At 38.8% G+C, this 12519-nt stretch overlaps 1 protein-coding gene across 6 annotated transcripts in view; it reads right to left on the reverse strand.

The window, feature by feature from the left end:
- The window catches only part of CHID1 (chitinase domain containing 1), a 114800-nt gene that overhangs the window by 98129 nt on the left and 4152 nt on the right, over window positions 1-12519 (reverse strand). For all 6 annotated transcript variants that reach the window (XM_068944741.1, XM_068944739.1, XM_068944740.1 and 3 more), the window contains 6 exons: window positions 12312-12478; window positions 10268-10417; window positions 9316-9448; window positions 8269-8313; window positions 6782-6888; window positions 5263-5324 (listed from right to left, as the gene is read on the reverse strand). In XM_068944741.1, coding sequence (XP_068800842.1) covers window positions 5263-5324; window positions 6782-6888; window positions 8269-8313; window positions 9316-9448; window positions 10268-10417; window positions 12312-12437 — 623 coding nt within the window. In that variant the 5' untranslated portion in view covers window positions 12438-12478. The remainder of the gene's footprint in view (window positions 1-5262; window positions 5325-6781; window positions 6889-8268; window positions 8314-9315; window positions 9449-10267; window positions 10418-12311; window positions 12479-12519) is intronic.

A 12519-nucleotide genomic window follows, 5' to 3' on the forward strand; every position in this document is an offset into this window, starting at 1 on the left:
ACCTAGAATTATGGGGGAATTGTTTTGGGGTTTTTTTCGGGTCCCCCCCCCCATCTCACTTTTTCTGACACTGATACTTTATTGCGCTAGGGACATCTAATAGTACAGCTTAGTCCAATGCACAAAAGCGGCCTGTCAGTGTATTTGAAAAGCTTTGCAGAAGATGCATCTGGTCATTACATCGTCCTCTCCATTTATGTGACCCTTTAGAACTCTGCAAGTTTCCAAATTCAGTCATTTTACTGCTTAAGTTGAAAGTCAGTACCCCCTGAAATTTATGTCTTGTCAAGAAAATTGGATAGAATAAAGCTGTCTACTTCAAGAAGAAATTGCCCTTTTGTGCTGTTTCATTGCCTAGTTAATACGAGGAAACTGGAGTGAATTATAGCAAATCTTTGATTAATAGATTAATTTTTCAGGAACTAACATGAATGATAGATCTGCCAAGGAGAGGTATTTGCTCCTATACTCCTACCAACATTAATAAGATGCCTGAAGGTCATTTTCTGCATGATGCCAAACGCCTGCAGCACGTAGGGAGAAAAATCGTGTTTTACAGAGGAATTCTACGTGACAGTAGTGCCATCTGTCAGTTAATGCCATACTGATCAGAATAACACAGACATGCTTATGTATGCTGTGAGATTCTGATGGGCTCATTCATGCCTTTCTGACTACATGACCTAGGCTTTGGGGGTGTGGGGGGGGGGTGAGGGGGGCAGGAATAAATCCACGGGTGAGATTAGCAAAAGAAAAATGGTCCTGTCTAGCTGTAAGCTAAATAAATTGAGAAAGCATAAGTTTACCTCGTATCTCAATGCCTGTTCTCCTGCCTGTATACTTCTAAACTTAAATGCCACAGGGTGAATAACTTGGAATACTTTTCTGCAAAACCATTAAAGGAAGTTTTAGATAAAAAAAAAAAAGACAGTTTAATTAAGAGGTAGGTTTAAACTCTTACAAAAAAGAAAAGACATTCAAATTAAGGTATCATCTGCATAGGGTATTTTGACTGAGTTAGACTCTGCAGTAGGAGACTCGTTTCCTGTGTGTTAAAGTAAACAATGGGAAGATGAGTAACAACTTTTTCATTGTGCACCATTTGCAATGATTATTGGCTTGTTAAATGCTATTAAGTTTGACTTCAGTAGATTTGGGTACCAAAAATTAGGTGTTTACATTTCCAGAAATCATATGAAAGAAGTAGGTACATAGTACTTTCAAGTATCTATATTAGACCTCTATAGGAGCCTAAACTGGCCAGTATAAGCCCCCTACTCCTTACTTCCCCATGCACATTTCAAGACAATTCAGGTTTTTCAGATAGAACAAATATAAGCATCTAATGCCATTTTATGCATCCTAAGGCATACAAAACATTCTAAGGCCTCCTAAAGTCTACTGAGGAGAGAGCTTCAGCTGTAATTAATCCAGCTTTGATACATGTAGTGCTTAAATCATTACCCCATTTATTAGTGTGTTAGAAGACTAATTTGCAGTTTTTCATGTTCTTTTGCAGCCTCACCTGCCTCAAGAAATATAGATGCACTAGTGTTTATGGCATATTGCAACACCTCTGCTAAAAAGCATCACTCCACAGCCTTTAAAAGAGAGTGGATGTTGATTTCACAGTTGGAACACAGTAAAGGCTCCCTGTATTATAGGAAAAAAAAAAAAAAAGTTGTTACTCCTGACTGTAAATGAGGCAGTGTCCCAAGCACAAGTGGCCCATAAGCAGATCCCACTCTCCAGTCTTTTCAAGTCTGATCAAATATATCTGTACTGTATTCTAGTACCACTAAGGTAATGCATTGGATGGACTCATGAGTCTTCTCTATAATGCTATTAAAAACAAAAAAAAGGGAAACATTTCCACAGTCTTCCCCTTAACAGATTCACAAAAGGATGCACTAGCATAACTGAGTGCCATTTCATTATTTATTAATTTAACAGCTAAATAGCCACTCACTTTAGGTTTTGAAAAACGAAAACCACAATGATTCTAACTGAAATATTTCTTTCCTTACAAATCCATAGCACTAATCCCATTCAAAAAGCAAAATTTTATAGAATTCCAGTTTGTTCTGTCATATCATAAGCAAGCTGGCAGCTGCAACATCTCTGTGGCTATTTTTACGCATCTATGCTGATTCTCCATAGCCTACTGGTGACTGCTAACGTGAGCTTAGGACTATGCTTTTTTTCCTTGAAATAAAAGGAAATCCTCTTCTTCCCCCCGCCTCCCCCCTCCCCAGAGATATTCACACTAAAAGGTCAAAAATAAATCCTATTAGCTAGGCAGGTCTCCTGGTACCGTCAGAGAGCTCTGGAAGTAACTTGAAGGCAAACACTATCTAGGAGCATCATTATGATCTTTTGGTCCTTTACCTAGGAGTAGGTTAAGCTATTTCAGGTGTTTGACCTTGAAGGATCTGAATCAGCAAAGCCTACACTATATATCCAGGAACCAAGAGAGATGCTTTATACAGAGCATACACAATCTGTTCTATCAAGGCCTTGCATGTCCAAAGGACTAGGGCTCATCTGTGTGGACACCTACCATTCAGCTTCCCTCACCCTCCTAATATTAAGATGATGTTTTACTGTTGACATTTGTCACTTTTGAGATACACAATGCGAAAAGAAGGATCATATACAAATCATGTTACAATACTGCCACTCTGTGGGCTGAAGAGGTCATGGGCTGCTCTAATCCTTTTCTATTTTTGGTAGGAGCAAGCAAAGCAAAAGGCAGTTTATGATTACCCATTTATCAGGAACAACTCTGCTCTGGTGCAGAAGGGTAAATTAACAGATCCTAAAGCAAAAGCACTCAAAGCGCAATACAAAAATCAGACTTGCCAAGGTGCTGAGTTCACTTAACTCTGCTGCTTACAGCTGCTCAAAGCACCTGCTTGATCCCATGAACAGCAACAGTGAAATCTCCTGTGACACTGGATAACCAAGCAATCCAGCTTCAGAGTAGATCAGTAACAGACAAACTGACTTCAGTTCTCAGAACAAAGACACTGGTCCCATAACTTACCAGTATCAAGACACAATTTTAATCTTAATGATGTAGATCTCCTCCTTTCACAAAGCCTAATTCACTGTTACTCCATACACACACAAACTTAGGGAAGAGTAGCTGTAGCTTCAGCATGCTGCATATACGAGTCTTATTCGGAATGCTTGTCTCTGAGGATGCAAGCCCAACACGAGGCATTCTGCAACATAAGCACCGGAGCGGCAATGAAGGAAAGAAAAAAAAACACAGATGGAACTAAACACTTAAATCCAAACTGGTGCTGAAGAGGAGGAAGATCTGCAATTCATAACTTTTGCTTCTACTCAGGTTTTTCTGCCAAACATCTGCTTTAAGGCTCTTGATTACAATAACCCTGAGGACTTGTTTACAGGTGGCCACACAGAACAAATGTGACTGATTCAGCATAAAGGAGACTGTTACCTTTCTTTTCTACTAGGATAAGCCTCTCCTTCTCTGAAGCCATGGAAAGTACTTCCCATCCCTGTGTAGTAGTAGAAACTAGGAGACACTGAATACATAAGTAGTGCTTCCAGTTCTGTACTTTGCCTCCAACAGCATTCTGGTAAAGCAACTACACAGCAGTACCCTCTTTAGCACAGCCACTTCTTACAATATCAGATGGAACAAGCACTGTTCGAAACATTAGCACCGGGAAAAAGAGTAACATTCTTATCGTGCTGCAAGTAAACAAACCATGGAGTTAATTAAGATGAATGCTTTATTCAGTCTAATTGTCTACCATTTGCAATACAGCATTTTCTTGTTAGCGCTTAAATTGGTCTTCAATGGTTATTAAAATTACAGTAATACAGTCTAGCTTGCATTCATGTAAGTTAACTGATAAGAAAAGTATCTGTTTCACTGAATTGCAGTAAGCATAGCAGATACAGGAATCAACCACTGCATGCAACTTCTCACTTCCAGTTACCAAGCAGTTGCTATTTGCCTAAACCACCTTGCTGGCCATCTTATCAAGAGATTGCAATAGATTCAGAGCTGAGCACAGAGACCAGCTGTCAGGAATAACCTGGAAAATTACCTAATTATGACCAAGAGCATCTAGTTTAAGGATTATTCATTCCACTGCAACTGATGGGGCTCTGACAAGGCTACAAAGATTCTGCACTTTTTAATTCTTTGTTCTTAACTATTGAATTTAAGGGGAAACGTAAGACTTCCTTAGTAGCATCCTCAGTTCTGGAAAGCAACTGTTACATACCATCAGCCAATATCCTTCATCCTAAACAGAATAACCTGAAGTAACCTTTTTTGAAAGGTGAAAGTCTGCCATAATCACTCTGCTTTCTGTTTATTTCTTTTAAGCTACTTCCTCCCAGATATTTTTGGCAACAAGGAGCTAGTAGGAATACTGTGTTTTAGAGAATAGATGCATGAATTTCCTGAGCGAACTAATGCAAAATCTTTAGGTTGCTGCTCTGAATCATTCATTACACCACATGTTCTGCCTTTTTCTCCTGAAGCAGTTTGGAGCTTAGCTTACCTTGACTCTATCCAAGGTGTTAAGACAGCCCAAGGGGCTTTTGTGCAAGAAAAATGCATTTGAATATGTCAGGAAGTTGTTTGTAGCTGCTAAAACTCAAGGGCTTATCCATAAAGCAATTCAGTCCCTACAGAACTTTGTAAGAGAGCTACCAAAAGGCAGACAACTACTCCAAAGCTTAAAGTATATTCTGCTTGCAAGAACTGGCAGCCTGTTTCTCCACAAATGTGCCTGAGGTAGGGGATTTCCATTTTAGTTTCTGCACGTCTAGAAGATTTCTATATGAAGTTTTCGAAAAAATCTCCTAATTAAACTCAAAGTTGGTGAGTCTTGAAAGCATCCCATGCTTTCAAGCTTCACCCAGTAACCCAAACCAATGCTATGATAAAGGCCTGTGTCAACAGCTGAGGTTATATAAAGTTGTAGTACCCTCTTCTCCCTTGTGCAACAGTGACATCTTGCAGAACTGAAATAATAGGCTAAATGTGGTCCACTAGACCCACTATGAAGACTGTTACATAACCTTACGGACTCTGCTCCCCAACACTAAGACAAGCGGAACAACTTTCAGCTGTCCTAGAATGAATTGTATTTTGTTTATAGAGAATGAAAAATTCAAATCAATATGGGCAAATTAAGATTCAAAAAAAAAAAAAAAAGAGCTTAAAAAGAGCTGATTTTTAGGAATTGCATCCTAGAGACTTATACTTACATTTGCTTTCGATTTCCCAGCTGACTCCAAACTTCAACTACAAAACCATCAAAATTTTCATTCTTAAAAAAAGGTATTGACAACAATATAGGGTTAATCACCACACTTTTGTTACACTTGTATTACAGATAATACATTACACAATTACTTTAGCTTTTCTTGCAGTATTACAGATTGAACACGCTTTGCACTCTTATATAGCTTAATGCAGCACTTCACAAAGAAGTCAAAGTGAAGCACAAATTATTTAAGAAATATGCAAAAATTGAAATAAATTCATTAGTTGCACGTAACTTTTACTCTCACAGGATAAAGTAGTATCAGATTAGGAAACAAATTATCTATTAATGAAAGTTGGTTGTTAAGCAAATCATGTGGCACACATTTATACATATATTGGGAAATAACTTATGAGGTATTGAGTCTAAAAAGGTCAATACTAACTTCGGCATAGGAACGATTTCAAATATTTCCCATAATTAATCTCACTTGGGATAACAGAAGTTTAGCATGATCAAGAATAAGGAAAGGATCCTCTGGTCCAACAGTAAGAGGCCAACTGCTGCATAGAGGACCTAAAGTTGATGTAGCAATTATCAAATTTAAGAAAGTATTCAGTTGATCTCTGCACCCATCCTGCTCTGGAACATATTAAGTTTTCTTTACATCCTGTAACAAGTGAGAACACTTATTCTAACAGTAATTAGGAAGGATCTCATGAACTAACCACTGAAATTGAATGTCTTCTGTGTGCAAAGTTTCTAGACCTACACATATATAGTTCTAAAGCCATTAATTAAGGAACTGCCCAGAAAACCTTGGCAAACAGTAACCACTCCTTAAAGGAAACCCTCTTCCTCCTCTTCTCTCCACAGCCTCTTAACAATTTAAGGAAACTGCATTATCACTTCTGAGCAAAACTGTACAGTAACAGATATCCAGTGAGTTACACTCTTGTTACTAAAATTGGTTCATTAAGTCTAGCACATTGAGCCTAAAGGTATTCCTGTAGCACAGGACACAGCACGCATTGCACCAGTGACCTTTTGTCAGCCTATCAAAGGGAAAAAAAAAGTTTTAGTCCATGCTTAATAGATTTCTTAAAAGAAAGTTTAAAAAAAACCAGTCTGCTCACTAGATGACCTCCATGAGAAGTGTATTAGGCATCCACTAGTGTCTCAATGCTGCTTAATTTATCAGCTGTCTGACACAGGTTTTGCCAACCATTACTTATAGCTCACAGAAGTCACTGCAGCAACAAATAGGGTTATTTGATCAGACTTATGCAGCCTCACTTTAGATTGGTAAGTAATCATACTTAAATATTTCTGTACTTCATATTTATAGTAACAGGACACATTCTGGAACACATTATGAATCATCCTGCCTTATTACTTTTTTTTGAACAGAATTTAGTTTCTTATGATACAGAAGTACCAGATATGAGAAAACACTTTACAAAAGGAACCAATAATTATCTCACACTGTTTTAGAAGCATTTGTGAAAAAGTCTTTTTACCTTGGCTAGCAGAACCATATTCTTGGAAAGCTCCTCTATCTCATCTTCACTGCCAAAAACACTCTCAAAGTCTTGGTAAGTCCAGCCGTCAAACAAAATTCGAGGTACTGTCCAGCAAAGAAATCAATCAGTAGTGCAAATTAAGAATTTGTTAGCTACACTGGATATTCCTGCAGAATAAGAGTGAAACTATAATTTTATACCAGATGCCAGCAAAAGTACCACTGAACAAGATATCCCACATTAAGATCATTGCTCTTTAACCTATTTTACCAGTGCTGTAGACAATGTATAAGAGTCTTTTTTTTCCATTCTGTTTTAAGGTTATTTAAAAGGTCAGCACTAGCGCGAGTTTTAAGAAAATATTCAGTTGAGAACTGAACTATCGCTTCAGGCCCCAAGTAGTATCTCAAAAGAACACCAACTTGAAATAGCAGCCCTTCTGCAACTTGCACATCTCTCCGACCACAAGAGCAGCAAGATAGAAAAGTTCACCTCAGACTCCTGTTTGCTCTCCTGTACGCTGCAGTATATTATGCCACTCTTTTGCTCATCTCAAAAGCCTATGACAAATTTTTATTTTGGAAACAGGGGCACTTGAGCTCACACTACATTTTTAATGTTTTAAATGTGTTATTAGAAAACATTGTCAGTCAAGAGTCAGGAAAACTGCTGCTGGAATGGTCAATCATGCACACTGGGAATGCAAAGAATCCAAACGGAGCTATGCCCTTTTTAAGTAAGAAGGGAGTGGAAGAGTATTTTAGAGGAGTCTAGAGAGATTTCAAAGATCATCACCTGGCAGCTGGAGTCATTTTAAGCATCTGACAGAGCATTAAATTTCTGTAATCCACTTCAAGTTTCAGACACCCTTCTGAAGCAAGGAGAGTTTCACTGGTTTCACAGTCCTACAGGACTCTGCTAAATTTCTTACAGTTATCTATAGCAACAGTATCATCCCTACAGCAATGTCTGTCATTTTCCCTGAAGAGACACACTGTGGCAGATCCCTTGAGGTCTCAGCTTCAAGGGGAGAAAGGGGCTAAAGGAAGGCAAGGGAGGACTTTTCTGGACTGTCATGCCAGATATTCTTACTGACTCAGATTTGTAAGCCCCTCCCCTCTCTCCCCCAAACTAAACAGAAACCACGAGCACCAAGTTTGAAGCCTGCTCCCCAGGTAAGCTTGCTGTCATGTGCAGAAGTACCTCTCCAGAGGGAACCATGTGACCCAGGGTTTATCTGGAGAAAAGCAGCTAGGGAAAAGCATTAGGGCACCAACAGAATTAGCACTTCAGTTACTTAACTATTAACAGTTAATTGCATTTAGCTTTTTGGGTTTTTTTTCCCTCCAGACTTCTTCCTTCATTTGGCTATGCTAAGATAACCTCCCTTCTCCCGTATACTCCTGGGACAAAGCCTTCTTCTGATCTCCTAGTGACTAAAGATAAAACAAACAAACAAACATATATACACAAAACAGACTCACCTATTTTGATGTTTTTGGAGTTTTTTCTGACATCTTTCATCCAGCCTGTCAAACAGTATCAAGTAATAGAACAGCTTGTTAAAATATGAATGATGTTGACGATAACATTTTCAAGCCTTTTTTCCAATAACATAGCATAGTTTCATTATATGTCTTCCTGCCACAGATGACCAGTCCATAAACAATGCAGTGGAAACATAGGCTCTGGTACCCAGAAAATGAGAACATTCACCCCCACCACAGCCATAACCAGCATTTACTATAACCTTACAAGAGTTCCCTCCCCAGTCCCTCTCCCTGCTGTTTACAGTTCTGCCTCTTTATGGCAATTAGGCTACTGCCTATTGAGAATAATACTTCTGCAGTCACCAAGCACCACTTCGGAGGAAGTTTTTTGTTTTTTGTTTTTTTTTTTTTTTAAATCAGATGGCTAGTTTTAAGTCATTATGTGACTTTGTTAGTAGGCACCAACATGATCAAAAAGTATAGCTGTTTTGAATTGGATTCCATAGAAACATTTCAGTCATGTTAAAAAAAACATACACTACTTCGTTAGCATTTAAAAGCATACAATCTGAAATCTAAACTGGCTAACAATTCCTTGATACAGGAGGAGAGTGTTTTGGGGTTTTGTTTGTTTGTTTTGGGAATGAAAGATGAATTTAACCTCTCTAAAAACAAAAAACCAAAGTCACCCAAAGGTTTTGCAAGAGGAAAAACAGGTACACAACTGCATAGTGCAAAAACCAAAGGCAACTGCTGCCTGTACATGTTTTCTGCCTCATCCTTTCTTAAGGAGGACTGGTGGAAGAGCCAATCTTTCTACTTATTTCTGAACAGACAAACTATGTGCATACGTGGAAGCAGGCAAGGGCAGGCAGAAGTTCACTCTGAAGAAAACTTCCCATCAATGTAATGGTAGGAAGTACTTCACTGCGAGGCAGAGGGCAAAAAATCCACACGCGTATATTGTCAAAACTACCTATCAGCCTACACCACTACCACCTACTTGCAAAGCACATACAAAGAAAAAAAAATAAATAAAACCTTGGTCAGCATCATGGAGCCCAGTGAACTGAAACCTTTCCTTCCCTCTCCTTTTCACCTGTAGCCAGACTGGTGAGATGAGTGTAAATTTATTTCCAAATATTTTAGCAATGTCATAGCCATGGCTGTTCCACTTGCAAAAGAAAGAAGAAAAAAGTGAGAGGCACATAAGCAAGATACACAGTGCACTTTACTGTTTTACAGATAGTACAGACTTAATCTTTATTTGCCAGATCTTCACTTACTAGGTGGAGAAAACCTTCTGGGATATTATTTTCTTTTGATTAAGAAAGGCACTCCGGAAATTCTCTGGTATCTACATAAATGGCAACTTTTCAAATCGTGCAAATTCACCTGAACTACAAGAATTTGCAGGTAGATTCCAACAGAGCTTTAAATTAACAGGCTCTGTGTTTATGTTCAACAGAACTTGAGAAAAGCGAGCTTCATAGGACACCTATTTCTCTTAGGCTGAATAGTGTAAGAATGAAACAAGTGAGAAGCATCTTCTAAACAAAAAGAAGGAACATCTATTACTCAAGAGAAGATGTTCTGGATAATAAGCCCCTATAGTACAAGGGATCCACTTGACAGTAGTATGAAAGCATTACTGCTTATTCAGAAGTTTCAGGTTGGTAGCTGCATAGTATGAGGACATCATAGCACTCCTGCTCTGACTTTACTGCAAGTTCACATGACTCGACAAGGAAATACTATCATTTCCATTTTAATCAGCGAGGAGAACAACAGCAACATGACTTAGACATCCTATAAGGGGCAGGCAGAACAAGGGTTTGACACCACCCAAGCCAGCATATCAAGTAATCCTTTATTTGACTACAGACCAGACATTTCCAATTCTTTTATATCAATGATGCAAGACGGCCAACTAGCAGTCCGTGGCAAATTCATTCCAAGTGCCAATTTTAATAACTACATTATATTAACTTACAGGAGTAATATAACCCAGAACGTCTCCTGAGAAGTGCCTTTCCTTTATCTTCTTGAAGCAGTAACTTCTGTGTTCGAGTATAATATCCTTTGCCTTTGGATCAACAACTACCAGCCCCCGGTCCTGTACTTTTTTATCGGAATGCAGTGTCTGAGGGGAAAAGAATAGCCATATGAAGCAGCTACATTCAATAGCAACGAACTTGAAAAAGAACATTGAACTCTGAGCACTCCCTTTAAACAAGGCAGAGCAGTCTGATCTAAAAATGAAACAGGAAAGAGTTTGGAAATGATTTGTCATCAGCAGCAAATTTACTTTGTTTGCAAGAGGAGAAAACATATAAACAAAAAAACAAGAACTGACAAGATTAAAAAACATCAGTCCACAGCTGATGACTGCTACATTAATAGCTTAACAAGCTACTGGCAAGGGAAGTCCAAGCATGCAATAGGGCGGTTTTCAAAGTCAGAGTGGGGCTCCAGGACAATCTCTGGCAGTTAGTCACACCTTGGCATTTGCACTTTCTAAATTCTGATCTAGGACAAAGAAACATGAAAATGGTGCAACAGCAGGAAAAAAAAAAATTCTTAATGGCCAATTCTGCAAGTCCACACTAAGTTTGCATGAAATTGCAGTTCAACTCCTCATCATTTTTAAAATTTAAGAAGATGAATAAGACCCAGTTGATACCCCTACTATTTTAGGGCCACATAAACCTACACCATGCATGACAGAGTAATTTCCTAGTTTTGCTAAATACAGCCATTTAGTCTCAGTAGCTATAAATTCTACAGTACCTGTAGAGAAGCTAGCCTTCTTATTAGCTGTTGAAATCTGTTTAAGTGCCTTTGTGTTCCCCTTTGCTCTCTAATCACTGCTGACATATTATCCCCCAAATAATTAAAAAAAGGCTTAGCAGTTCTTAAACAAGATTTTAAAAAGCCTTTTAAATGGGAGATCCTTTAGCTTGAGCATGCTGCATTGTAGTTACTGGCAGCAGAGGTTCCTGACGTTTTTCTTTACAGAAGGTCTGCTTGAACTACAACACCACAGGCAGCGTTAGCAGACCAAAGGAGAGATTCAGAAGGCCTAATAAAACGTGCATGGCAAGTATGCAGAATTCTATGTCCATTGATTCAGCTAAGGACTTCGGGGATAAAGCCTTTCCTAATAGCTTGTATTGCCCTGGTGCCTAGTAATACTAGCTGCAGACTAGATTTTCCTCCTGGTAGATGCTGAGCAAGCAAGTCATAAGAACAATGAGAGAAGCATAAACATAATAGAGGATTAATTATCCTTTTTAAGGGACAGGATTTTGAATAGATCACATATCTACTTTTCTACCTAAGGTGCTTAGCAACACTAAGTATATGTACTTGATGTGTATATACACATGTATATGTATACTTAGCACATACACTTGTGCATGTACTTTCTCTCCATACACATCGTTTCTCTTGCACTGCTGTGCCTTCTTGCAGTTTTGACAGAGACTAGGCAGGAAACAGGAACATACTCAGCAAGTTAAGGGAGGCTCCAGCACGTTGGGTCCTCTTGCTTAGACTGCTACAGAGTCTGAATCATTTCTCCCTACAAAGTAACCGCTGGTTGGCAGGCCCTCCAAACTCTTCTACCAGGATACAGGCTTCCTATAGGAAAGGCTAAGAACACCTTCCCCTCCACCTGTAAATGACCTAGCACTCTTAGCCCAAACCACTGCTCCCATATACACAGGAACGGGGAAACATCTCCTTTAGCTGCACATGCAGGGGACAAAGTCTTCCTGCTTCTGAAGCTTGCATGGGGGATGAAAGCTCCAAAAGCCTAGATTGCATTGGTTCAAGGAGTGAAGCATTTGTGACACTCAAAAAAGCTGAAGAAATGGACAGTTTCCAGTAGTTTTCTTTGTGAACCTAACCTTCAATGGAAGCTCATAGTCATATTTAATATTATATTGAGAGAATGAGAATCCCTTTATCATCTCTCAAAGCCTGACTAGTTCACTACATATCTTAAACATGAGCACTTCAGTTATTTCTCTTACCTTTTCTTCCAGTTTTTTTGAAGCTCCTTTCTTTGCATCTGTCTTTGACAAGGTGCCTTCAGCTAGCCAACCAATCATGATTAGAAAAAGTGAGGTACAGAGAAGCCTCATCTCAGTGTTCCTCATGTCAGATTTCTCCTATCTTGAAAATGCAAGGGTTCAAATCTCTGTGAATAGAGGAACATAACAGCTTAAGAGAAATTCAGCT

This window comes from Struthio camelus, chromosome 5, assembly GCF_040807025.1.
Source record: "Struthio camelus isolate bStrCam1 chromosome 5, bStrCam1.hap1, whole genome shotgun sequence".
In the NCBI taxonomy this organism is placed as follows: domain Eukaryota; kingdom Metazoa; phylum Chordata; class Aves; order Struthioniformes; family Struthionidae; genus Struthio; species Struthio camelus.